Source organism: Actinia tenebrosa, unplaced genomic scaffold (genome assembly GCF_029948245.1).
Source record: "Actinia tenebrosa isolate PJP-AT-01 unplaced genomic scaffold, QUT_ActTen_1.0 PGA_scaffold15__27_contigs__length_11533743, whole genome shotgun sequence".
Taxonomy (NCBI): domain Eukaryota; kingdom Metazoa; phylum Cnidaria; class Anthozoa; order Actiniaria; family Actiniidae; genus Actinia; species Actinia tenebrosa.
In genome coordinates this window covers 8,006,066-8,033,930 of record NW_028292575.1, presented here as the reverse complement: position 1 = coordinate 8,033,930, position 27,865 = coordinate 8,006,066, and the positions used below count along the sequence as shown (strand labels likewise).

The window sequence follows — 27,865 nt, the reverse complement described above, 5'->3', positions numbered from 1 at the left end:
GGAGGTAAAAGCTGGCAGAATACGCCGTAGACGGGGGGGGACCACCGGGGCGTTTGCCCATAAATAGCATTTAGAAGAGTTCTCAGAGAAAAGAGAAATAGAAATAAAGGCTTATAATCACATGACAATTAAGCCACTCTTACGGTGCCTTTTAGCCTTTTAAATATATTGAATCCACATTAAGCGAATGCGTTACAACCTAACCCACCCCTCCACTACCTAGGGTCAGAGATGTTACAACAAACATGCCGGTGGTTCGATGTGGGGATTGTGGGTTGAAGTTGGAGGTCTGCTGTTAGTCGTTTGACACCCGTTAACCGTTGGTTCCGTTGGTAAGCGCCCCAAAACGTGGGGGTTTAGCTTGTTGATGAGAATAACGCGCCTTTAACTCCCTATCGAACTTCCTCGAGCAATAGGAGAGTAGCTCACTTTTCGATGGAGCCAAACAAGTTTAGCGGTTGAAAACCTAACACCAGTTACGTTTCACGTGGTAGTTAACTGTAAGTATGCTAAGCTGCAGGTGTTTCCTGACGACGTTACCAGCGACGGATCAAACTTTGGTTATGTGGTGATAAATGGTGCGTATAAAAAACGATGATGCCGCCTGGAACCACAAACCCATTAGCACCATGAGCGTGCTGCCGTTAGTCCCGCATTATCGAGGCGGCGCGAATACTATCTTTACTTATCCCAAGTCGAGGACGCCTCGGGCGCCCGACGACGATAAGCCACCAGTAATACACGAGGATAAGATTAACCCTTCATCTTCTTCAGGAGTACCACCCCAATAGCGACAACCAAGATCCAAATGTTGTTGCCCACGAACTTCAACAGTTCGCCGCCGGCCTTCAGCGCCAAGGAAACGACCGAACCCAGCAGCCCAGGCAAGCCGGCTGCCATCTTTTTCCCAAGTCCGTCAGCCCATTGCCTAATTTCTTTACGCCTGCGCCTGTAGCCTTAAGCGCGGATAGGATAACTCCTACTACGGTGCTAATAGCGACCGCAAATGCCAGCGGAACGCCATACTTCAAAAGGGCTCTTTTTACCTTTTCCTTGGTGGTAAGCCCCAATTCTCTTTCCAGGTTTTCCTTTTGCGCCTGTAATTCCGCAAGGCGTACCTCGAGGGCCTCCACTTCCTTTTGAGCTGCTTCCCTTTCCTCTTCGGGACGGGTTTGGTCCTCGATTGTTTCCTGCTTTTCGGATATGTTTCTTTCCAGGTCTTCGATGGCCTGATCTCTTTGCTGGATTTGCTCTTCTTTAATGTTGATTTCAGCAACCAACTGCCGCCGTTCCTCCAAAGAGCCAGCTATGGTAATATGCAAGTTTTTGGCTTCTTCCTTGCTCATATCCAGGTCTTTTATAGCAAGATCGAAGGCGTGTCTGGCTCGGTCTCTTTCGTCTAAAGCCGTTTCAGCTTCTTGCTTGAATTGCAGTATGACTTCGTTCTTGCCCTCGATTTCTTTCTTTTGAGCGTCGGTTAGCAGACGTATTCGTTTTTCATACTCTGTTTCCCTTTCCATTAACGTTTTTTGCAGTTCGATAGCGTGTTTTTCTAGCGCAATCCTTTCATTCAATGCTTCCATACCTTCTAACATGCTTCGGGCGGCCTCTTGAAAGCCCCTTAATCTTGCCACGTTAACCTTGATCGAGCCATTTTCGTCAAAAAGGAGCTGTGGTTTCGTCCAGCGGTCTTTGTCGGGTTGTCTCAGGTCTCTGACGCTTATGAGGACTTTGTTTCCTTTTTCTGTGAGTCTTATCGCGTCAGTGTCAATGTGGGGATGACGCATCCTTAACTCTCGCGCTGCCCACTCTACAGTTTCCCGCGCGGCTGCCTCAGGCTGCTCTATGTTTTGAAGCTCCAAGTACTCAGGGACGGGGCTGCCGTGGTTTTTCGATTGCCACATGCGATTCAAGGCTGCCTTGAAGCTTTTCCATCTATTACCATACTTGTTTTCTAGAGCCATGTCGTAGATTAGGGGGTCGGTTTCCGCGCCTTTAGTCCATGCGTCGTATTCTTCGTCGTTAATGTCGACTTGACCTTCTTCGGTGGTGGGGTCAAAATCCGTTCCTTCTACTTCCATTATATATGATAAGCTCAAAGTTAAACCCCAACGTATTACCTAAGCAGGTTGGCGGACTGAAAGCAGAACGCACCTTTCACCGGGTCACCTTTACCCCCAGCAGCGCTAAGCCAGGGGAAACCCTGTACGTAGGCGTGCCCCGCCTAACGGATAACCTAGTGTTGGTTCCTGGCACCCTGGCGCTAAGGTTTGACCTAGCAATACAACCAAACACTGCGGACGCGCGTTACGTCGTCAACGACCTTGGCCGCAACATTGTCTCAAAGATGCGGGTGAAGTTCGCAGGGGAATCCCTCTTGGACTTAAATAGGTACGATCTGTATACCACGTACAAAGACTTATGGTTGACTGCATTTGACCGCGCGCAAAGGATAGAGCAGGGAATCGCCAGTGATGCCATACGCAAGGTAAGAAGCGCAGCCTCTGGCGCCTCAGGAGAAGACGAAATAAAGACGGCTTATGGTACTAAATATGTCGTTCCATTAGATTTCGAAGTTATCACGAACCACGGTGCATACTACCCAAGGCAGCTAAGCGAGCTGCAGTTCGAAGTAACCCTAGCAGACACTACGAACATCCTACAGGGAAAGGACGTAAGTTCCTCAGCCGTCCACCCATACTCCGTTACTAACTTAGAGCTGCAGTATGAAACGGTATACAGCGAAGACTTAGCACGTAGCGCTGGCATGGAATACAGCGCCGGGAAGGCTTTCCTTTACGATCACGTCGTGATGTACAAGACGTTCAGCTTTACGAACAACGTCGAAGAGGTCATCAACCAAAGCATTAACCTTCCCAGGCGCAGCCTTACAGGGATAATGTTGCTGTTCGCAAAGACATACACGGCAGGATTGCGCGACTCCGAGGCGTTCTTTAATCCTAACATTACCAACGTAGGTGTTAGCATCAACGGAGTGCCTAATAAGGTTTACTCACAAGGGATAAAGCCCGCGGATATGTACCGGGAAGTCGCGCGTAAGTTTGGCGACCAAATTGACCCAAAGGAATTCTTTAAGGATAAGTACGCGCTGTGGATCGACATGCGCACGACGAACGACGAAGACCTACATGGACAGGGATTGCGGCTGGTAAATACCCAGGACGGCATTACGTTGGAGATCAAGCGCACCAAAGACGCCAGCGACACTACTAAGATAAATGCATACATTTTCGTAGTCTCAGACGCGCAGCTAAGCGTGGAAATGAATCAGCTAAAAAGCGTTGCCTACTAGGCTCGCGTTCCTTGAGCCAAGCGAAAGGATAAAAAATATTCCTTACGTATAATATGCTCCGCGTATTCGAAAACAACGAAACTAAACTGCAATGCCTAGTGCAAAGCGACAAGCTGTACTTTAAAGCAAAGGAGGTAGCAAAGGCATTAGGTTACGCAGACACCAAAGATGCTATTAAAGTCCACGTGCGGGACAAGCATAAGAAGAGACTTAACGAGTTGGAGGTGAATCGCCTCCCTTCTGGTTCGCACCCCCAATCCCTGTATGTGACGGAGGCTGGTTTGTATCAATTGATATTCAGCTCCAAACTGCCAACGGCAGAGTCGTTCCAAGATTGGGTCTTTGAAGACGTTCTACCTACATTAAGGAAAAAGGGGAAATACTCGTTGGATAGTCCAAATAAGTTGATCATCAAAATCGAGACTGAGTTCGACTTACAGAAGAAGGTCATCGATAAGATACGCAGGTTTTACCCTACGCTGATATTAGCACCTGGACTCGGGGAATTGCAAGATACCAGCAGTAAAAGGATAAAGTGCTGGCAAAAGGGCTACCAGGCAGGTCAACCCGACATCCTAATCCTTAACTCCCATAAGAAATACAATGGGTTCTGTCTGGAACTGAAGACGCCAAAGGGTAACGGCGTATTGTCCGACAAACAAAAAGCGGCGTTGGCGCAATATGAAATGAATGGATACTTAACGATGGTAAGCAACGATTACGATCTGATCTGCATGGAAATCGACCGTTACGTCGACGGCATTCGCATACCTTGCCCTTGGTGTGTTAAGGCTTTCAAATCGCATGAGACCTTAAGCACGCACCAAAAGATATTTCATAGATATAATGATAGTTGAACAAACTCACTGGCGCGAATTAATACCTGGCATCGCATACAAAATAAAAAATTACGTCGTCTTCGAGGACATTAACCGCTTAAGGTTGGTCCTCTTAGACGGCGGCCAAGAGTACAGTTTGTGGGCTCCTGACTGCGTACGGTACGTACTGCAAGGCGAAGAGTACACTCACATACGTAGCTATGGTAAAGTCAACGGTCGATGGAAGTTCGACGTTGAAAGAAAGGCGGAGGCTAATCCATTGTGTGATTGATTAGATATTGGTCTGCTTCGGCGGACCTCATTTTTTCTGTTATCTGGTAAGCGGATACGGTAATCAAGGCTCCCCCTATGAACGCTGCGATTTGAGGAATCATATATCTTCCTCATTTTTCCAAGCCTTTCGTATCGCCAGGTAATGGTCTAAAGGCTTGGGACCGTCATACAGGCAACACCAAATATGCTGACCGCTGCGTTGACAACCACATTTATCGCAGATGCCGCCCCAATGTTCTCGGTTCTCCCATTTTACTCCTTCGTAGTCGTCAAAACATACGAAATCTTGGTCTATTTCCTTCTTATGTCGCGTGAGCGCCCGGCTGGTTTCAAGGGGGCAACATCGCTCTGCTAAATCGCCGTGGGTTTCACAGACGACTTCTTCGAGGTGGTAACGCCGGCAGCGGTATTTATGCCAGTTCTCTTCAAAGAGGGGTTCATCGCATCGGCGGCAATGACCTTTAAGGCAGACTCTATGCTCTCGGTGATATCGTAGGGCCTGTACTGTGGACAGCTCCTTACCGCAGTCACCGCAAACAGTGCTGATGGTCTTCTGACAGACTTTCTTGGAAAGATGGTATTGCAGTCGCTGCTTGCTACTAAAAGCTCTATCACATTGCACGCACTTCATTATATATACCTTATTTTTTATTGTTATTTTGTTAAACCCTGTAAGAGGGTTTTAGGATAGGTCTATTTTTTATTGTTAAATTGTTAAATCGAAGAATGGTTAATATGATTATCTCTTTGCTGGTTTCAACAATGAGAAAGAATGATACCTCGTCTTTAAATGGGAGCTTAACAAAATAACAATAAAAAATAGACCCTTACTTGAGACCTCTTTGCAGCATTTAACAAAATAACAATAAAAAAGAAAGACCTATGCTAATCCCTCTTGCTGGGGCTTAGTAAGGTCTTCTTTGCGACCTCTTACTCTTCTCGAGCGTCGTCTAAAGTCCTTTGTGCTTTAGTATCCGCGGGACACCAATGTCCAACGAAGTCTTCTTCAGAGAATACCTTATTACAGTGACGGCAGGTGTATTTTTTACACGGTTTGGGTATCGGTGTTTTGGGAGGGATTATGCAGTCAGCAGGTAGTTCGCACGTAATGCAGTCCATATATCTATGGGGGATATCGAATGAAGTCCTTAATGGACTCCTTAGCCCAGCCCGCCATTGTCAAAAGCGCGCCAACCCGTTCTGCACGCTTCAGACTGCACATTTCATCGTACAATTCCTGTACGCGCTCTTTTAACCGGTCTATCTCTTCCCTTTGCATTTCTATGGTGTCTCTTTTATCTTTTGCGTCGGCGACAATCCTTCTTACTGCTTCCACTGGGTCCATCGTATATATAATGGATCCGAACCATATTCCTTGTAACGCTCTGATAGTAGGACCCACCGGCTGCGGAAAGACCCAGTTCGTGGTAGAGCAGCTATTAGGGTCCTTTAGATACCGCTTTGACTACATAGTGCTGCTTTGTCCCACCTACGTGAATAACCGCACCTGGGAAGGCATAGGAGTGAAAGATGACGACTTCTTTGTAGATATCTTAGACCCTAACGAGTTATCCAGCCATTTGAAGTTCTGGCATAAGCAATTCCCTAAAGATACGCAGACGCTCCTCATATTGGACGACATTGCCTGTGGGGACGACGTAAAAAGACGCACTTCCGAGCTCGTTAAACTCGCCTTTAGCGGTAGGCATGATAATATCAGCGTTTGGTTGCTCTCGCAGCAGCTTACCAGCGTCTCTAAGCCCTTCAGGGAAAACATAGGATCGCTTGTCGTCTTCTACACGCCCAGTAAGTCTGACCTGGAAACCATTTTAAGCGACTACGGCGGTGAGATAAGCAAGGAACAGCTGCACGAATACATGCGGCATTTAAAAACACACCAACATTCCAAGATGATCTTCTCTTTGAGGTTTCCGTACGAGGTTGGAATCTATGATTCCTAATGTATATGGACATTGAGCAGCTCATAGATGAAGTCCCCACACAGTTAGATGAAAGTAACCTCAAGGAACAACTTAACATTCTCGTGTCTTCGGGGAAGTGTAAAGAAATGATAGGTAAGGAACTTACCCATGAGCAGGTTAATAAGCTGTCAGAAGAGGAGGTTAAGAAGTTCCATAAGAGGTACGAGGCTGCCCTTGCAAGTAAGACCACGGACGCCGTAGCAGATTCCGCTATTAAGTTCGCGACTAAATTACTTGGACTTACGCTGCCCATAGACGACGTGGAGCAACTGCGGAAGGACATAAGCGAGGACTATGTCATCGCCCAAGAACTTAAGATAACCTGCGGGTGGTTGTCTTTGAAGTGCGGTAAGTTAATGGCAGTCGCCTCTGCGGCTTTGCACGTAGCTCAGCATGTCGACTTGAAGGAGGTACTAGGTTCCTTCGGAACATCTTGGAAGGACTTCAAGAAGGACAGAGAAGTCGAAAAGGTCTTCCAGGCGGCACTTGCTGAGGTACCTAGTCAAGTACCTGCAAGTGACTTATCAAGTACTTAGTCAAGTCATTCGCGGGAATTACCCAGGTCGCCTCAAGTACCTAGTTAAGTACTTATCAATTCCTTCAAGTCCTTAGATATAAATGAGTGAAGCTGAATCGAAGGCGGAGGAAACCCCTCAAGTAGAGGAGCAACGAATCACCAAGGCTAAATCTCCAGGCAGAGTTGCCGCGGGAAAGAAGCTCGCGGAGATGAACAGGAAGAACAAAGCCAAAAAAGAAGAAAAGGTGGAGGAAGAGGAATCCTTCATTAATCCTGGGTACGTCATTGGCGCGTTAGGAGTCGCTATAGCAGCAGGTAGCCTTTACTTACAATGGCGGGCTACGAAGCCAAAAGTAAAGTGGGAGGCCGTGCATGTGCCGCCAACATATCACGCGCCTGTGGAGGTTAGAAAAAGTAAGATCCCCGAAATGGAATAACCTTCTCACTTTGTAATATAATGTCGACCGCGTTGTTGAAAACTGTTGAAGAGGCAGCTATCATTACTTCCATCGTTGCGGGTATTGGTTGGGTAGGTAAGAAAGTGCTCAAAGAAGACTTTACTGAAGACCCAAGCAAGAGCTTCGCTAACTTTGCTAAGATGACCGCTGCCGTAGGCGGGGCTATCATGGTAAAGGATTACCTACGGAAGGAAAAGTACCTACCTAATGTATAATGGTTAGCTTAGTCGCAGGTGGAGTCATTGCAGCTTTAGCATTTACAGGGGCTAATTATGGTGGTCAATATTTAGATAGATTAGTTAGAGGCGACAAAAGCGGTGCCGCCGAAAGAAAGAGACACGACTTAGCGCTGGAGAAATATCAAAGGGACGTTGCAGCTTGGAATGAAAAAAGACAAGCTTACAGGGATTGGTTGGATAAGAACTACCAAGACAAAATGCGGGCAGACAAGAACTTCGAAAACACAGACTACGCCTTCAAACTTTATGCGCAGGCGCATCCCGACTTTAGAATGAGAAAGCCTCAGTTCAAGAATTACTACCAGCCTTCTAAGAAACAAAAAGACAACGAATTGGTCTTTGTAGGAGTCGCAGGGCTGGCCGGAGGCGCGGCTTTGGCGTATCTAATATAATGATCGTCTTTTTGGAAAGCGACAAGAATAACTTTACTACTTATTTGAATCCTCCCATCCGCGCGGAAAGGGTTCGGTTGGTTAGTTGCTCTTTGTACAATTCTTGGTATAATTTAATTAATGGCTTTGTCATCGGAACTTCCGGCACCAAACCAAAAATACCAGATTCCCATTACACCCCCATAACACTGGCTAAGGAGCTAGCGAAGCATGGATACACTCTTACCACAGGATTACCCCATGAAATGACATTCAAGAAAAATAATGGGAGCGCCAATCTAAAGGACAGTTCATTGGTAGAACTCCTGGGCCTTACTAGTACCACGATAAATAGCGGCAATACATATGATGTGAAATGGAAAGTCGCATCCTCTTACGAAGTCTATTGCGACTTGGTTCATAGTTACAACAATGGAGAAAAGTCTTCTCTTATGTCCAAGTTTCTGCCCCAAGGTAATCCATTTGACCCAGTAGAATACACTCCCATTTCTTTGAGCTATGACTTGTCTAATTTGGTAGAAAGCATAAACATCACCATTAAAGTGGACGGAAAGACGGCGGATTTTAACGGACGTAAGATCAATCTTGTTTTGGAATTCATATAATGGGCCGCGTAGAGGACAAACTTAAAAGGATTTACTATGGGCCGGAAGGCTATTGGAGAGGAGCGTCAGCTATCAAGAAACTCGCGACCGCGGCTAGGGTATCAGACGAAACGGCTAAGAACTGGTTGAAAAAACAAACCCTCTGGCAGGTTTATCTTCCCGTGCCTAAGTACATTCCCAGGCCCAGCTTCACCGTAAATACCCCCAATGAAGTTCATCAGGCGGACTTGCTTTTCTTGCCGCACGACAAGGTGAGAAAGAAGACCTATAGGTACGCTTTGACCGTAGTCGATATCGCAAGCAGATACAAAGACGCCGAACCCATAACCAGCAAGGATTCTGGGGAAGTCGCAGAAGCCCTAGGTAGGATTTATAAGCGCGTCTTGAAATGGCCTAAGCTGCTGCAAGTGGATGCGGGGACGGAGTTCATGGGCGTCGTTACTAAGACCCTGAAAGACCACGACACCAAGATTAGAAGAGCTAAAGCAGAGTACCACAGGGGTCAAAGCATTGTCGAAAGATTCAACAAGACCTTGGCCGAGCGCCTCTTTGGGTACCAGTATTGGAAAGAGCTGGAAGATCCCTCCAAACGCAACAGGGAATGGACTCAGAGGCTCCCCCAGGTCATCGTGGCTTTGAACAACGAGGCGGTCAGGGCTACGGGAATGAAACCCAAGGATGCCATAAAAAAGAAACACGTGGAACACAAGTCCTTCGTCAGAAGTTCGAGGGCGGTCTTCCCCCATGAAAAGAAATTAGGTAATGTCACGGTTCGATATCTCTATGAGCCGGGTGAATTAGAAGGAGGATCCAAAAGAGCTACGGATCCTAATTGGTCTTTGGAAACTTACCAGATCCGAAGTGCGATAGCTAAGAAGGGTCAGCCCATCTTGTATTATCTTCATGATGGTCCCACGCGTGGGTTCGTCAAAGAAGAACTGCTTATCGTGTGATGTCCGAATGCTATCGTATGCACTCCGTCATCACACATCCATCGCTTACCGTCAAATGCAGACAGTGACACCTTCTCCTGCGTGACGTTATGTATCTGATGACCATAGCTGCGCAGGCTGTTCATCTTATGCCGCTGTTCCTTGCGTGTTCGTAATACGTTGAGGTAGGACTCGTGCGTAATGTCCTTCTTAACCACGTACTTTTTTACGCCTTTAGCTTTCTTTTCTACGCCGTCTAACTTTAGCACGCTGTACATCTTTGGTTTCAGACCCACGTACTCTACTATGGGTTTTCCTAACATTTCGTCTTTCATCTTCCCAATTACCTTCTTATTCTTCGCAGAGTAAAGGAAGTGCTCCTTCGGGTAACCGCTGGTGTCGTACTCGTCTATGTCGGGGAGGCAGTCTTTGTAAACGTCTTCCGTTTGCACTTCTAGAATTAGGGAGTCGGTGTCTGTGTACAGGAGGCGACAGCGGTCTCCGTACTTTGGCTTAAGCTTATCGTAGTAGAACTCGTACATAAGCAGCTTCGATAGATCCAGCACCGTAAAGCCTGTGTAAACGGGCTTGTTTAGTAAGAGGTTTGCCCTTTTCATGTGAATCACGTAGAAGTTCAGCATTTCTACGTATCTAACGAAGCCTGGCTGTGACACGTATGCTTCTGCTTCCTCTTTGGTGCTGACTATTTTTACGCTTACGCGCTTGCGGATGTTCTCCATTGTCTTTCCGAACACGCTGTTGTTCATCAGTTTGAAGAGGTTTTTCTCGAAGTCATTTTTCGCTGCGGTACGCTTTTGCGTGTTAAAGTCAATGTAGGGGCGCATCCAGGGCTCCTGCGTGAATTTTAGGACTCTGTGGATCTTCTCTACGCGCATTCCGTGTCGCACGTAGAACTGCAGGTTGCGGTAATGTACCACATACTTCTTCTTATCCATCAGGTTCATAGTTAGTTTCCTGTACGGTTTGTAACCAGGGCACATTTGCTTTTGCAGCGGACTTAGCTGCTTAAATGGTATTTCTATCGCTTCTGGTGCTAAGGGGAACTCATTGTGTTCGTCGTGCAGGCGCTCTGGGTACTCCAGATCCACTTCTAAAACGTAACCCTTGTCTTCCTCCTTTCCTACCTGCATGTAGAAGTCTATCGGCTTCACTGGATCCCATTCGAAGTCTCTCACAGGTAGGTACTGTGACATTGCCCAACCATAAAGGTTATTCGCATCCAGGTAGTAAATGTATGTGGTTGGTTTCTCTGGGTCGTGCTCTACTAAGGGGTTGTTTGCGCGGGCGTAACGTCGGCTGGGCCCGCATACGCCGCCACGAATACCGTCTTCCATAAACCGATACATGTCGTACTCCGTTAGGAGATCCAACTGCGCATTTGTCTTCTTTAACAAAGCACTCCAGCTGAGCCCAGGAGCCGTGTAGAAATTAGCGGGATCCAATCCGTAATATTCCATAGCCATCTTTCTGAAGCTTTGGAAAACGTCTGCGAGCAGCACTACGTCAGACCTTAGGTAGATGTCGTGGTAGTCGCCCATGTTCTCACAGGAGTACTTTTCCCACACGTCTAACGCATGCTGGTACTCCTCATCCTTTATGCCGGACTCGTTTAGGGTGCTGTAGAAGCGATCTTTGGGTGGTAGGGGTTCTTTGAATCGATCCCAGGAGTCCATGTATTCGTATGGGTAGACTCCTTTCCTTTCCGCGCCGTATTGACTGGAAATGGGAAAGTTGGTGTTATACTTTACGAGGTTTGCCAAGGAGTCCGCCATAAACTGCTGCGAATCTAAGAACTTTAGCTTACCCACAGTTACGGACATGTACCTTTCTTTGTTGTTGGGTATGCATTTGACGTCGGAGCCGTCTGTTCCTTGTAGTAGCAAATGGGAGTCGTAACCCCTTAAATTGTGAAAGAATACGGGTATTTCCATTTCTGGATCTACTTTGAAGTTTATATTGCATTTCCAATGAGCCGCTCCTCTGTATTTACCCGTGATGTGGCAGTGATCCCTAACCTTATCCACATAGAAATCCTCAACAAATGCTTTGTGACAGTGAATGCAGTGCGTGGAGGGCTTTCCCGGCTTCTCACCTTTCTTAGCATACTTCCCGCATTTAAAATGAGCTTCTCCTAGATACTTTCCATCTTCATCCCACGCTTTCTTGGCTCGTCTTCCAAACTGAAGAAGCGTATGTTGGCAAATGTGGCATTTTTTTGCCTTGTTAAAAGCCTCCTGGTTCTCTTTGGTAAATTCCATCTTCTTTGGACGTCTTAATTGTTCTCTAATCTCCCCCTCCTCTTCTCGCAATGCTTCTAGAAACTCATTAGCTGCGTTCTTACCTCGGTAAATCACAGGAGGGTTTGCTTTACCATCTGATCTGACTACTATGTAACCAAAGGAGCAGATCTCGTGTAATCCTACCTTATTCGTGGCGCCACGTTTCTGCTCTTCCTTAGTTATCAACGCTTCGAAGTCTGCATATATCACGTAAGGTACTTGCATCTGCTTTTGATGGTCTGCGTATGAAAGCTCTTTGTTGGTGGGCATCTGGATCCGTTGCGCCACTTCTTCGACTCCGCGGCAGATCTCATCGTGTTTCTTTAGGGCATTTAAGGATGTAAATGACAGCAAGCAGCAGTCACAGAAGTACTTTTTACCTTTGTGCTTAGTATGTCTGTAGAATAGTCTGCTAATGTGTTTAACCCATGAGTAGTGTCCGCCGTGGTAGAATAAATGTACGCGCTCTCCTTTACTTTTTGACAGAACTAACGGTACTATCGTCTGCTCTCTGACTCCGTAAACGTTAATTGCTAGATCGTTTAATTCCTCAAATATGGGAATGTCTATCAACTGCATGGGAAATTCCACCCCATCCCACTCTAAATCATCTGTGGGATACTTACTTGTCCTACAGGGATCCTTCTCTGCTGGATACAGTGCAGACCTGATTGCCCACATAAAGCATCGATTGTCTTCATTCTTCACGTTTACAATAGCCTTCTTCCTTTCTACCCACGTTGGTAGCGGTACGTAACTCCCCCCTCGTATGGGTACGTACCTGGCTATACTTATCTCTATTCCTTCAACCTCCTCTACTGTCCAACCCGATCCTTCTTTCGTGTAGTTAGACAGCGACTCCATTATTGCTTCTAAGGCTTCACTGAGTGACCTATCCAGATTCGTGGATTCTAATATCACTAACGACTTTGATCGCAACATTGCTGTCGTCATTACCTCGTCTTTTGACAAACTTACTTCTACCATTATGCTCGCTTTCAGGGCTCCTAATTCTTCTATACCTTTTCGGAGAGTCCTTTTAACCTTCCTTTCTGACTGACGCCAAAACTGTCTAACGTCAATCTCACCGTTGCCGGGTATTGACACCGTGCTGAAGTTGCTTTGGGATTCCATCTATATAATAGGAAATATTTTATACCTAATACCAAGCACTTTTTAGGTCGTCGTAGTCGTACTCACAGTCCTGACAATGCCAAAACAATTTAACCTTAGTCTCAAACTTCTTACCACATCCACAATCATAACTGCTCATACACTTCGTCTTCATTTTCAAATGCTTTTTCAAATCCGCTTCTTTCTTAAAAGTTCTCTTACATTCTTCGCACTCCATATATAGACTAACATATTTGCGCTGTTGCCCCCAACCACACTAGGAGTGGGGATTGTCCGTAGGTGGATTTTTGACACGGGTCTTGCCCGTGTTGGGATTGCGCTGGAACCCCCATTCCCTATACTACTCAGCAGTTTCACGATCCGCCTTTGCGAACTCTAAAAAAAAAAATAAAGAAGTAAACTGGCATTCAAACTTGGCATGAATAGCCTGGCCACGGTTATATGAGTCCTCATGTCTGCTTGCCAAAATAATAGATTATAAAAGATTTCATTTTAAATCTATAGTTTTAGAATTGAAAAGAAAGACTACCTTCTTGATGCTTGGCATTCGGATACTGAGGCAAAAGAGGCCATGATGATATCTTTAGTTTAAACTGACAGGACGCCAAATTTTCATTTTTTCCTTCCGTGCATGATAAACGAGTTTCCATGGTCTGACTATCGCCTGATCCGAGTCATGACGAGGGAATAAATTAATAATTTTGAAGATATTTTTAGTAAAAATTAAATGTAAAGACGGTTTTTAAAACGTAACAATTACTGTGTAATAAACAATATGTAGTAGTAGCATGAATGCATAGAACTTTTACTGATGAAGACTCGCAAATTTAAAATTCCGCCAAAAATTTGGAATCTAATGGGAAGAAATGGTAAGAATAAACTTTTTAATTAATTCAAAAATACGTGTAAATATCAAAACTTTGGACTGAATGACACATTCACGAGCTCCGAATTTCATTTTTTACAGTAATTGTTGGGTAAAAAAGGAAGATGAACAAAAAGGAAATAGAGGCTGGCCAGCAACTTTCGAGCAAAACCTTCGTTTTTTTAATGCGGTGATGAAATCGTATTCTTATCTTGCTTTAATAAGTCTTACTCGAAACTCAGCCTTCGTGTTTTCCATACGCAAAATCGTTTAAATTTTTGTCGGGGCAACTTCAATACTTCCCTGACGGGAAAAAATACTTAGCATATATCAACTTTCATCAAGGAAGCAAACTGGAATGTAGTTTTCAAGCACGAGGAAATGAAAAGATGCCATATACTTCGTAGAACTGAACAAAAACTTTTCAGCGAGAAAGATGAAAAAAGAACCAAATATTTTGTTTCTTGATTGAAAATTTAAATGAAATATTATATAATTGACATCGTACGATTTATTTTACCGGAAGTAAAATAAGCTGATGACGTCAAGTGGCGTGATGCCTCGTGTGTTGGTTCTATCTGATGAGTTTACAGTATATGTAAATGACAGTTGAGCGGGCATCCATTCACTGCACATCGTAAATCAAACATGGCCAGAAAAACTGCCTATATTTTCACATTTCTGCTCGTTTTTGTCGTTTGCTTACCAAGAATACAAAGTGCAGGTATGTATTTATCCAGCGAGTATAAAAACTCGACCAATGCTTTGAAATATTGGCGGCAGTTTTTGGTTCAAATGTAGTACTATAGGTTATTCATTCACTACCACACACCACACACGCACCTCGGCAGTTTTGAAGCAGTTTTGAATTACCGAAAAAATCCGCCAAAACTGACGGCGCAAATCCAATGTAGTTATTAGTTTCTTCAATGGGAATATTCGGTCTCTTCGAAGAAGAGCCCAAGATTGAATCGTTTTAAGCATTTTGCCTATCGTTTGGGTTAGATTTTAATGAATATTTTAACGGCTACAAGATAGCCAACTCCCGCCTTGCCTCTGAACACACCCCACCAGAATGTCAAAAAGAAATCTCCCTTTTTTGCACCCCTTATGCTAAATAAACAAATTTTTAAAGCTCAAGATTAGATCTTATTTTAAATAATAAATTTTAAAATATTAACAGTTTATTGAAAATGAGGACCTGACGTTTTTAATCGAGTATTTTTGGTTGCTAGGTTTTCCTTGTGCACCTTCTCAATTCACCTGCGCCAACCAAAGGTGTATACAGGAAAAATGGCGGTGCGACGATATGAACGATTGTGGAGATGGATCAGATGAAAAAGGATGTTGTAAGTTTGATATCTAAAGAATTATAAACGCTTCAAAGAGAAAAGTTTGAACCTAGATTTTGCCAAGGCTTCTTTTGTCTGTGTTTTAACCTCCCGTCGTCCATGTGTTTAAACATCAAGCTTTACTCCCAAATCATCAAAACTTTGGAATGTTTATCAATGGATCTAATAAAATACTATTACTACTATGAATAAGGATTATTTGAACTTTCGTTTCGCCATATTCTTCTCTTTATTTACATGCCATAATCCAGTTTTGGTCAACTTTGCATCACTTGAATTGAGCTCGTTGTAGTATCCGAATCAGCAGATTCTCTGCTGTAACGTTTATTTTTAGGTTTATTGACGTATTTATAATAAAGAAATGGGATCCTGGCAAGAATCTAAAAGAGTAATCCTTTACGTTCTTTGGAACGTGATTTTCAAATGTACAAATGTGTACGATTATAGATTCTTTTGTTTTTGTGTTTCATCGAAAATTCAAATCACGAACGTGTTCTATCTCTCAAGGGAACGCCGTGCAAAAAACAATTGCGCCAAAAGCTTTTTCCTTATAAAAAATCCATTTTAATCGTTCAAACCAACTGAAATATTAGAATTAAAGATTTCTGGGTGTTTCAATTTTTATTTCAGCGCTTTTTATAGGCAAATTCAGAGAATATTGGCTTTTTTTTGCTTTTGCCGGTTGAATGTATTCGTTTAACCGGCTGACGGGGGCGGTTATGAAGGCGTATCGATTAGGCACGACCTGATTGGTCCATTTAAACGTATGATTCTAGTCTATTTCCAGCCATATGTTTTATTTATTATTATGCTCTTACTGTTACCAAGGATTCAACTCAAGTTTGTTTGCATCTTTTCTTTTGTTAATTATTTCCTGTGAAATCCCAAGAACTACTTTATTTTCTTTATTCTAAGAGTTAATGTTTGGTTTTATTGTGAACATAATTGGCACTTGTCACTCCAAGAATACAAGGGAAAAAGAAATGTGCTAGTCGCAAAATAGCAGAAAAAAATCACACTTGCAACTTAGTTTGCTACTCTTGAAACAATTTTAGTCAAAAAAATTATTTATTTGTCTATAAAGGTATTTTGTCTAATGCTACTTCGACCGTAGATGCTAAATATTGTTTTCATCATGACAAAATAATAATGTTATGAATTCTTTTCATAGTTTTATATTCAAACAAAAGTAATTAAATATATCCATATTCAGTGCAGATATTTGTCATACTTGATTTTGAAGTTCGAATCTATTTGATAAATGAGTCTAGGAAGAGTTTCATAACTCTAATAAAATACATGTATTCTAATAGGATTAACTGTCGTATATATATATACTAATAGTGGAACTGTTGATTTGAATATGGCATCTAAGCGTTATGCTTGGCTTAAGATGAAGGCCTGATTTTTTTTGGTAGAATGACTAGCAGCTATGTCAGTGCATTAAAGAATTCCAAAACAGTCAGTTTCATGCTTGTTTACATATTGTCTTGTTTTTAGATTCTTTAATTGTCTATGTTATCTTCCTTTCTTGAGGTACATGTTTCCTGACGAAAGCTCTAGGTTAATTAGTCTTGCACCAATAAGCAGTATTGAAGGCATTGAGCCCTTTTGTACATGCAATCAACTTGAACAATTAATATTTACTCAATATGTTCCCATCTATAACCGAACGTCTTAAAGATGGATTATAGCCCTTGATCAAGTCTGATAAGCAATGGTCTACATACTTTGTTTGATGTAAAAAGGCATAAATTCTAATAGGCAGCCCCATCACCATACTAGCTAACAAGTACTAAATACTTATTGTATTCATAAAGCTCCATTCTTAGTCAAAGAATAATGAAAAAAAACATTGTATGATCTTAGTGTTATTCTTTTGTTAACAAAGTGTATTTGTAAACAAACAGAAGTTACCAGGATTTGTAATATAGGTTATTCAAACTAGCATGAGAACAATATAATAGTTATTTGAATCTCTAATGCAATGCTCAAGGAGGCTTAACTAATTTCAAGTGTTTATTGAAAACTTGAGTCAAGTTCAACTAATTCTTGTTTACATCTTCCTGGCTGACTATAGTTGACAACTTTCTAATCCACGAATTAACTGTATGCCTTTCTCTATCTCTAAAATCAAATCCCAGTTTAACAGGAGTGAATAACCTGTTTGGATTAAAACACATCCAAAGCACAAAAGCATCCCTTCAAAAGTACTCTTTTAGTGAACAAAATATAAAAAATATTTTAAATGAGTGCCGTTGTAATCTTTTTCTTTTAATTCAATTGCAATTAATTTATTGTCCTCATATTTTAATCCATAGCACCCATGACATGTAATACAGCAAATGATTTCACCTGCAATAATGGAAGGTGTATTCGAAAGTCATGGAAGTGTGACCAAGTTGATGATTGCGATGATAACAGTGATGAAATTGGCTGTCGTAAGTATTCATTCTTGAAGTGAATTCCATAAAAAAAACAACATTAATTAGCATGCAAATTTATGTTAAATCAGTGTCAGGGAAAAATTTTTTTTCCACTTTGCTGTCTGATAGTGCTAGGATCTTCAGGTTCTTAGACTGGACCTATGTAACTGCTCAAACTGGAGTCTCAAGAGATTATTGTTTTGTGGGTACTGAGAAATAATTTCCTTACATTGATTGACCAAAGAAAACCCATCTTGGGATGAATCATTCATTCGTTAAAATTTATTTTCTGAAAATAAAAATATACTTAAAAATACAGCATGTCCAAGTTTAAACTGAGTCTTCTCATTGTCTGTATCCCATAGCTACACGAGCATCAGCTTCCTGCCCTCCTGACCATTTCACTTGTGCAAACGAACAATGTAAACCCCTGTCCTTCAGATGTGATGGTGAAGATGATTGTCTAGATGGAAGCGATGAGCAGCACTGCTGTAAGTAGAATAGACCAGTTCCTAGTTCCAAATTACCGCTGTGTTCCTTGATTACACACACTCATTTACTCATTTACAAACAGTAAAGTAAAAAATGCACAACTTCAACAATACAAACACTTTGAAATTCCTCCGACCTTCACTGGAACACGTGAATGTTCTGCACAAAAATGAGGCTAATCCTGAGCAACCAAGAACTCAAAACTGGAGTATTTTATGTATGTGGATGATTTAACTTGATTTAACTAAAAAATTGTAATTATATTTTATTCTTTTTCTCTGCAGCAAATTCTTGCTCAAGCAACCAATTTCGTTGTGACAATGGCCGATGTGTCTCGTTAGATTTCAGATGTGATCAAGAAGATGATTGCAATGATTTGAGCGATGAACGAGGCTGTGGTGAGTCTTGTGTTCATTCCATTTCTTAAAATTCTAAGTCAACTTCTATATATACTTCAATATATCCTATCATTAATCACCTCAACCAAAGTCATAAAAGAGTTAAAAATTTGAACTAAAATATCATCTTTGCTTTTAGTCAATAAAACCTGCAGTCCATCAGAGTTTACCTGTAGCCTTAGTGGCCGATGCATACCTGCTCGCTACAGATGTGATGGAAGAAATGACTGCATGGATGGATCTGATGAAAAACAATGTCAAAATGGTAAATTAATGCATTCATACTTGGCAACTACTAGTGCAATTTTATGCTTTTGCATTGTAAAGAGGCTTTGCGCCATCACAGGACAGGAGGCACAACAATAGAGCCTTTGGGAAAGAGTAGTATAGGGAATGGGGGTTCCAGCGCAATCTCAACACGGGCAAGACCCGTGCCAAAAATCCACCTACGGAAACAACCCACTCCAAGTGTGGTTGGGGGCAACAGCGCAAATATGTTAGTCTATATATGGAGTGCGAAGATTGTAAAGAGTTTGTTTATGATTTCTGTGTAAAGTGCTTGAAACCCAAGTTTGTACCTACTAAACCAAATAAGTATATTTGTTGTGGTAAGAAAATGCAAATAGAAGACGACACGTCAGCACAGTGTTACGAGTGCGGTAAAAATATTCGTAATGCCGTGCCTTGTGCTACCAGGGAACAATATTATTCCAACGGAGGTCGTAAGAAGACGCCATACAAAAGAATAAAATACTTTAGGGACTGGATGAGTCATATCCAAGGTTATCGACCGGTATATTTAGACAACGAAGTAAAGAAGAAAATCATAGACCATTTAGAAGAGCCAACCCCACAAAGTCTACGGAAGACATTGAAAAAATTAAAACTAGGGAAATATTACAAAGCTATTCCCTATCTTTTGTCTGAAATTACCGGTAAGTCTATTCCCGAGGTTTCTGATATGACAAAAGCCGAGTGGATGTTTTGTCGGCTGGATAAGGATATTCCTTATTACCCTGACGTAATTTACGAAATATTTTACAAGATAGACCCCAACCACCCCCTGTTAGGATGGATTCCAAGAAGATAGTGAACGATTACGTCATATGTTTTCAGCCAATCAAAACCTTCACAATTTTCTTTCACATTTGTGAAAACGTTTCACATTTGTGAAATAGATTTGTGAAATTAATTTGCATATGAACCAGACAGCCGGCGTTCAATATGCAAATAGAATCCTGTCTTGCTTTTTTCAAAGCAGATGTTTACTGAGCAAGCTTTCTTTGAAGCTCTTCTTTTGCCTCCTGGTAGATCTTTTTGCGAGATTCCTCGGAAAGATCTCTTACGACTGTTTTTTTATTCCTTATGTCCGTCTTTAATTTCTCGTACTTTTCCTCTTCGGCTAAGATAAGCGAGAATTCTACGTCGTCTATCTTTCTGTCACGCAAAGCCTTTGAGACAAGGTCAGTGATCGTATTTACTTTAGCCCTTGACAGAGCTATTGTCGTGTCGTGTTTTGATATTTTGCTTGACAACTGTTTCATAATGCCCGTAGCAACAGCCGAAATAATACCACAGGCTGCCCCAACGCTGGCCAAAGGAACGCCAACGACTATTCCGGGTCCAGTAAGCGAAGTAGCAACGCCGGAGCCCGTTAATACAACAGATATGGACCCTGAAGTTATCGAAATCTTATGTAGCGTACTCCGGGCTCTGACGTACTTTTTTCTAACTTTTTCATAGTGTTTTGTCTGCCCTTCCAAGTAAGCCAGGATTAAGTTCGCTTTATTCAGACGAAAGTTTTCAGCGTTTAATTCGTTAGGTTCCTTAGGAAGTTCAGGATAAAGTGGAGGCGCTGATGGTATAACATCCATTATATATACTAATGTACGACGCTTTTGGGAATGATATTGAGGAGCAGCCACATCACGACAACCGGGATTACTGGAATTGGAGAGCATTTAGGAAGATGTTTCCACATGCAGACCCCAGTAAGTTCGAAAGAAGACCCGATGGTATTTACTATAACGGCTCTAGGATGTACAGCAACGAGGATTTGAAGCCTACGCTGGTTAATCAAATAGACGATCAACTGAAGCATTCGCCAATGCATAAGCCAACGCCAGCGCCAACGCATGTTGAACCCAGTTGGTCAAAGGAATTATTGCTTGGTACCAGTACTTATCCGATACCCGCAGTTTCATTTGATAAACACCCAAGCTTGGACCTAACGCTGAACATGCGGATTTCTAACAAGCATTCCTTTCCGTTAAAGGTGCGGGATATCTTCAAAGACGTACCCATTATTCATACCACCGCTAAGGAATCTCATGAATGGTTAAGTGGTCCTAACATGCGTTATTGGCCGCAGCAACTAAACTTTGCAGTTTGGTGTGCCACTAGCGGCTGTGGTGTAAGCGCAAGCTTGATGAAGAATTCAATATTTATGTTTCATTTTCACTTCACGGTTAGAAGAATACTGCATGAAATGGGTGTTATTGCGCTGCCGGGAGATGCCACGTTTTATCCAAGAGATAATAAATACAGCGTGCCGGCTTATGACAGACTTTGTAAGGAGTTTGACGTTGTAGGGAAGGATTTCCGATGCACTGCCGGCGCTAACAATGGTCTGGGGCATATTTGGGCTTATTGGGGGATTGGTGGACACGAGCTAAGTGATAAGGAAGTTCATGCGTTGAATCTACGATGGAACACTGGGTATCACAAAGAAACTCACGACAGTAGCACCTTCTTTGAACCAAACGCTAAGACCACTAAGGAAGTTAGAGACGGACCTTTGTTCAAAGACGAGGGCGGTAAGTATGCAGGGGCTAATCCACTGATTATCAAAATTACCAACGACGAGCAAACAAAGCAATATCTTAATTTCATACCCCCAGAAGGTAAAGGACTAACCAAAGCCGGCCTTGCCCGTTTAAACCGCAGCATAGAAGCTTACGTGTATTCTATCCTTGGAGCTCAGGTAAACACCCGATCCAGCATAATCGGAAATACTGGCGCCGCAGAAGAAACGCGAGCCGAAGCCTTGATCTTATTTGAAAGTTCAATCTTGGAGGGCGACATTAGCAAGGGCGTACAGCGTTACCAACTAGCCATACAAAATTCTAAGGCGAGGTTGGACTATGCAGTAGCCCCGGGTTGTTGGTTAATGCCTAGTAATTTATCTATAAATACTGGTTCTGTAGTAGGATACAACAACAAACTGCAGCGAGCTACTAAGGATATGAAGTTTGGGGTGAACGACGTGAACTCTGACACTCTTAGGAACATTCCTCACTTCGTAGAGAAGCCAAAAAAGTCACACGAAACGAAGCTACCCACAGTTAAGAAACCATCAAAGAAGGTCCTACCTGCGATACCTGAGGAATATGACCATAACTTATTAAAAGCCGGTCTAGCAGCTGCAAGCATTGGTCTGAGCTATTATATATGGCGATGAACAACCCCTACGTAGCTGGAGTAGATTGTGTCTATACGACTTACACAGGCGAGAAAAAATATACCCAAGCAGCTTGGGTCGATGTCACTGGGATGTCTGTGAATTTGAACTACTCGGGAAAGAAGTTAATCCTTTGTAGTATTTGCATTGGCGTGAGTAGTCATGCAAACGTAGGATTTCGTTTCTGCGACGACAATGGAGCATTACAGCCTATGCGTACGAAAACGAACAACAGGGAGCCTGCGCATTTTTCCGTAGAGCCGCCAGCGAATAGCCTTGAAAATCATTCCGTTTGGACTTTTCACATGGTTGCCGATTGCCACGGGAAGGTAAAGCTGCAGATAAGAGTAGACGATACGGGAAAGGTTACGGTAAATAGCATAGAGGATCAAAGAGATTACGTTTATAATCACAAGAGCATTAGCACTCTTACGGTGGTTAGCCTTTAAATATATGAATAACCCACACGTGAAGGAAGATTGGTTCCTTCATTACTTGGAGGAGAAGGACTACGTAAATGATGAATGGTTTGACACCGAATTGTGGGCAAAGGTTGGAGGTCTGGGATTAATCATGTGTACTATTAGTATTTCAACGGGGTGGTCATGTAATGTTGGGTTTAGAATCGTTGATGAGAGTAACCGACCATTACAGCCTTACAGAAAAAAAGACAACAATAGGAACCCAGTTCATTTCTCATTTGAACCCTATCCAACAAGCGCAGAAGACTTAACGCCGGTAACTTTTCACATAATAGCCAATTGCCAATATGCGAAGTTACAGATTCGCCCCAGTGATAAGATTACGTCGGGTGCCGATGCCGGTAAGCTGGGTCGCGTTCAGATAAATGCCGCCCCGTCAGAAAATCCTCCGACTGATGCTATTTGGAATCATAAACCCATTAGCACCATGAGTGTGCTGCCGCTAGTTCCGCATTATCAGGGTGGTGTGAATACTATCTTTACTTATCCCCAGTCGAGGAGGCCTCGGGCGCCCGACGACGATAAGCCACCAGTAATACACAAGGATAAGATTAACCCTTCATCCTCTTCAGGAGTACCACTCCAATAGCTACGACTAATATCCAAATGTTGTTACCCACGAACTTCAACAGTTCGCCGCCGGCCCTAAGTGCCAAGGAAACAACCGAACCCAGCAGCCCAGGAAGACCGGCTGCCATCTTTTTTCCCAAGTCCGTTAGTCCATTGCCTAATTTCTTTACGCCCGCGCCTGTAGCCTTAAGCGCGGATAGGATAACTCCTACTACGGTGCTAATAGCGACTGCAAACGCCAGCGGAACGCCATACTTCAAAAGGGCTCTTTTTACCTTTTCCTTGGTAGTAAGCCCCAGCTCCTTTTCCAGGTTGTCCTTTTGCGCCTGTAATTCCGCAAGGCGCACCTGAAGGGTTTCTACTTCCTTTTGAGCTGCTTCCCTTTCCTCTTCGGGACGAGTCTGGTCGTTGATTATTTCCTGCTGCCGCTCTATTTGCCCCTCCAGGTCTTCGATGGCCTGATCTCTTTGCCGGATTTGCTCCTCTTTAGTGTTGATTTCGGCAACCAACTGCCGCCGCTCCACCAAAGAACCCTCTATGGTGGTACGTAAGTCCTTGGCTTCTTCCTTGCTTATATCCAGGTCTTGCAGGGCGAGATTGAATGCCCTTTGGGCGCTGTCTTTTTCGCGAAGAGAAATGTCTCTTTGTTCTCTAAGTTCTAATATGCGTTGATTCTTGTCGTCAAGTTCTCTCCTTTGAGCATCGAGAAGCATTCGGTTTTGCCGCATGTAATCTGCTTCCCTTTCTTCCATCGCTTGCTTTAGCTCTTCTACTTCCCTTATCGCCTCAGGACCTTTTCGTTGCCACTGCATTATGGCCTTAACTCTTTCGACGGCTTCGTCAATATTCTCACTATTTTCTCTCATTCTTTCGGGTAAGTTGGGCTCTCCTAATGCCTTTCTAAGGGTTGAAGGAATATTTTTATCTGCGTAGTATTTACCATTTATGTCCCTGATGACATATGGACGAGCATTAGACCTATTTAACCTTGCTACTATGACTTCCCTACCCCATTCGTTATCCGCGTCGAACATTACTTGGACTTTGTTTGGTTCCCAGTTTGGGAATTCTTCCTTGATCCTATCAAAGTCGTCCGGGGTTTCTTCCATGGATTCATCCATTTGTTCCTGAACCTTACTAAGCCATGCAGCGCTGGGGGCTTCGGGGACAGGCCCCAGATTTGTCATTTCAAAGCGCTGTGGAATGGGTTTGCCTGGATTTTTGGTCTTAAACATGCCCCTGAGGGTCCTCATAACGCTACTTGCTCTGCTAACGCCGTAATTCCTTTTGACCCTTTCGCCGGTGGTTAGACCGTCTCTTTCGCTGTCGGCGGTTAGGTAATCATATTGGTCATCGTTAATGTCTACTTGACCTTCTTCGGTAAGGGGATCAAAGTCAGTAGTTCCTTCTACTTCCATTATATATGATAAGCTCAAAGTTAAACCCCAACGTATTACCTAAGCAGGTTGGCGGACTGAAAGCAGAACGCACCTTTCACCGGGTCACCTTTACCCCCAGCAGCGCTAAGCCAGGGGAAACGCTGTACGTAGGCGTGCCCCGCCTAACGGATAACCTAGTGTTGGTTCCTGGCACCCTAGCGCTAAGGTTTAACCTAGCAATACAGCCAGATACCGCAGACGCGCGTTACGTCGTCAATAATGCGGGTAGAAACCTCGTTTACAAAATGCGTGTAAAGTTCGCCGGGGAATCCCTCTTGGACTTAAACAGGTATGATTTGTATACCACGTACAAAGACTTATGGTTGACTGCATTCGACCGCGCGCAAAAGATAGAGCAGGGAATCGCCAGTGAAGCCATACGCAAGGTAAGAAGCGCAACCGACAGCGCCTCGGGAGAAGACGAAATAAAGACGGCTTATGGTACTAAATATGTCGTTCCTTTGGACTTTGAAGTTATTACGAACCACGGTGCATACTACCCAAGGCAGCTAAGCGAGCTACAGTTCGAAGTAACCCTAGCAGATACTACGAACATTCTGCAGGGAAAAGATGTAAGTTCATCAGCCGTGGATCCTTATTTCATCAAGAACTTGGAGCTGCAGTACGAGACGGTATACAGCGAAGACTTAGCACGTAGCGCCGGTATGGAATACAGCGCCGGGAAGGCTTTCCTTTACGACCACGTCGTGATGTACAAGACCTTTAGCTTCACGAACAACGTCGAAGAGGTCATCAACCAAAGCATTAACCTTCCCAGGCGCAGCCTTACAGGGGTAATGTTGCTGTTCGCAAAGACATACACGGCAGGATTGCGTGACTCCGAGGCGTTCTTTAATCCTAACATCACCAACGTAGGCGTTAGCATTAACGGAGTGCCTAATAAGGTTTACTCACAAGGGATAAAGCCCGAGGACATGTACCGGGAAGTCGCGCGTAAGTTTGGTGACCAAATTGGCCCAAAGGAATTCTTTAAGGATAAGTATGCGCTGTGGATCGACATGCGCACGACGAACGACGAAGACCTACATGGACAGGGTTTACGCCTGGTAAATACCCAGGACGGTATTACGTTGGAGATCAAGCGCACCAAACATGCCAGCGACACTACTAAGATCAACGCATATATCTTCGTAGTCTCAGACGCGCAACTGAGTGTAGAAATGAATCAGCTAAAGAGCGTCGCATATTAAGAAAAAAGGTATATATAATGCTCCGCGTATTCGAAAACAACGAAACTAAACTGCAATGCATAGTGCAAGGCGAAACTTTGTACTTCAAAGCAAAGGAGGTGGCTTTGGCGTTGGGCTATGAGCGCCCTAGAGATGCAATTAGAGCCCACGTATCTGAGAAATACCAGAAAAAATGGGTTGATCTACAAGGGGCTGCGAATCACCGCTCCTTTACTACGCAACCACATTCCGTGTTTATATCCGAACCTGGTTTGTACGAACTGATATTTAGTTCCAAACTACCCAAAGCTGTGGAGTTTCGCGATTGGGTCTTTGAGGAAGTCCTACCCGCGCTAAGGAAAACGGGTAAGTATGAGCTGGAGAAGCGCTTCGATGGTCCTAATAAGTTGGTATTCAAGATAGAAAATGAGTTCGATTTACATAAAAAGCTCGTAGATTACATACGTAGATTTCACCCTCAAATGCTAATTGCTCCAGGTCTAGGAGAATTACAGGATTCCAGTCACAAGCGCATCACTTGCTGGCAGAAAGGTTATCAAGCAGGTCAACCTGACCTTTTAATCTTAAATGCTCATAAGGAATACAATGGACTCTGTCTGGAACTGAAAACGCCCAAAGGCAATGGTGTGTTGTCAGATAAGCAGAAAGATATGATGGATAGATACCAGGATAATGGATATTTAACCATGGTAAGCAACGATTACGATGTGCTTTGCAGGGAAATCAATGAATATGCCCTTGGAATACGCATACCTTGTCCTTGGTGTATTAAGGCTTTCAAGTCACAAGATACTTTACGAACGCACCAAAGAATATTTCATAGATATAATGATAATTAAACAAACACACTGGCGTGATCTGCTGCAAGGAGTCTCATACCGAATAAAAAATTATGTCATGTTCGAAGACATTAACCGTTTGAGGTTAGTCTTAGAACGCGACGGCGAGGAATACAGCCTTTGGGCGCCTGACTGTGTAAGGTATGTACTGCAAGGTGAAGAATACACCAACGTACGTAGTCATGGTAAGGTAAATGGTCGATGGAAGTTCGACATCGAACGTAAAGTAGAGGCTAATCCATTGTGTGATTAGTCATCCTCATGAGCGGTTAAGTATTGGTCTGCTACGTCGGACCTCATTTTTTCCGTCATTTCATACACCGATACGGTAATAGTTACACCTCCCAAGAACGCTGCAATGTAAGGTAACATTATATACTTATTATTTCGTTAAGTTCCATTCCTTTCTTACCAACAGATAATGATCTAAGGGCTTAGGACCGTCGTAAAGACAGCACCAAATATGCTGATCGCTACGTCTACAACCACAATCTTCACAGATTCCTTCCCAATGTTCCCTATTCTCCCACCTTACACCTTCAACGTCGTCGAAACCCACGAAGGTCTCATCTATTTCTTGCTTTAACTTAGTCAAAGCCCTGGATGTTTCTGTGGGACAACAGCGCTCTGCTAGGTCTCCATGAGCTTCACAGACAATGTCTTCGAGATGATAACGACGGCAGCGATATTTATGCCAGTTCTCCTCGAAGAAGGGTTGATCACAGCGAGTACAGCATCCTTTCAAGCAGACCCTATTTTGACGGTGATATTGTAAGGCCTGTATGGTAGACATTTCCTTGTTACAATCACCACATATGGTACTCTTGGTCTTTCGACAGACTTTCTTGGAAACGTGGTATTGTAGTCGCTGCTTGCTACTAAAAGTTCTATCACATTGCAAACACCTCATTATATACATCTTATTTTTTATTGTTATTTTGTTAAGATGAAAAGATAGACCTTAGGTAGGCCTCATTTTTTATTGTTATTTTGTTAAGATGAAAAGATAGATCTCAGGTACATCTTATTTCTTATCGTTAAAAGGAAGGTATATTAATTTCGAAGATAGTCCTCAACCATTTAACAAAATAACAATAAAAAATGAGGCCTACCTGAGAGTCCCTCGAAATTAGTATGCATTCCTTTTAACAAAATAACAATAAAAAATAAGACCTACCTGAGAGCCTCTTGCAATCGATAGGTCTACTTTGAGCCTCATGATTCACTGATATCATCTAAGGTTCTCTTCGCCTTAGTATCCGCAGGACACCAATGCCCAACGAAGTCTTCTTCGGGAAACTCCTTATTACATTGCTTCTTCTTACATGGTGTCGGTTGCGCGGTAAA

General features: G+C 43.2%; 2 protein-coding genes and 1 long non-coding RNA gene across 4 annotated transcripts in view; 2 read left to right on the top strand and 1 right to left on the bottom strand.

Annotated features, from left to right (window-relative positions):
• The window catches only part of LOC116303397 (uncharacterized), a 60,477-nt gene that overhangs the window by 24,495 nt on the left and 8,117 nt on the right, over window positions 1-27,865 (bottom strand). Inside the window, exon 2 of the long non-coding RNA XR_016119906.1 lies at window positions 18,688-18,758. This is a non-coding gene — a long non-coding RNA (uncharacterized LOC116303397). The remainder of the gene's footprint in view (window positions 1-18,687; window positions 18,759-27,865) is intronic.
• LOC116291728 (uncharacterized) overlaps window positions 14,432-27,865 on the top strand; it is a 29,449-nt gene continuing 16,015 nt past the window's right edge. For both annotated transcript variants that reach the window (XM_089030854.1, XM_089030853.1), the window contains exons 1-6: window positions 14,432-14,573; window positions 15,085-15,198; window positions 17,523-17,642; window positions 17,993-18,118; window positions 18,404-18,517; window positions 18,657-18,782. In XM_089030854.1, the coding sequence (XP_088886980.1) occupies window positions 14,498-14,573; window positions 15,085-15,198; window positions 17,523-17,642; window positions 17,993-18,118; window positions 18,404-18,517; window positions 18,657-18,782 (676 nt within the window). In that variant the 5' untranslated portion in view covers window positions 14,432-14,497. The remainder of the gene's footprint in view (window positions 14,574-15,084; window positions 15,199-17,522; window positions 17,643-17,992; window positions 18,119-18,403; window positions 18,518-18,656; window positions 18,783-27,865) is intronic.
• LOC148910997 (uncharacterized) lies at window positions 25,697-26,518 on the top strand. The gene is made up of 2 exons (XM_089030855.1): window positions 25,697-26,024; window positions 26,157-26,518. The coding sequence occupies exons 1-2, from the start codon at window positions 25,697-25,699 to the stop codon at window positions 26,516-26,518; spliced, it is 690 nt and encodes a 229-aa protein (XP_088886981.1).

Bases quoted from the DNA above. Each gene is read 5' to 3' on its own strand.
- LOC148910997 (XM_089030855.1), top strand. From the start codon at position 25,697: ATGCTCCGCGTATTCGAAAACAACGAAACTAAACTGCAATGCATAGTG. The intron at 26,025-26,156 runs GTAAGTATGAGC...TAATTGCTCCAG, and splicing joins ACCCGCGCTAAGGAAAACGG to GTCTAGGAGAATTACAGGAT.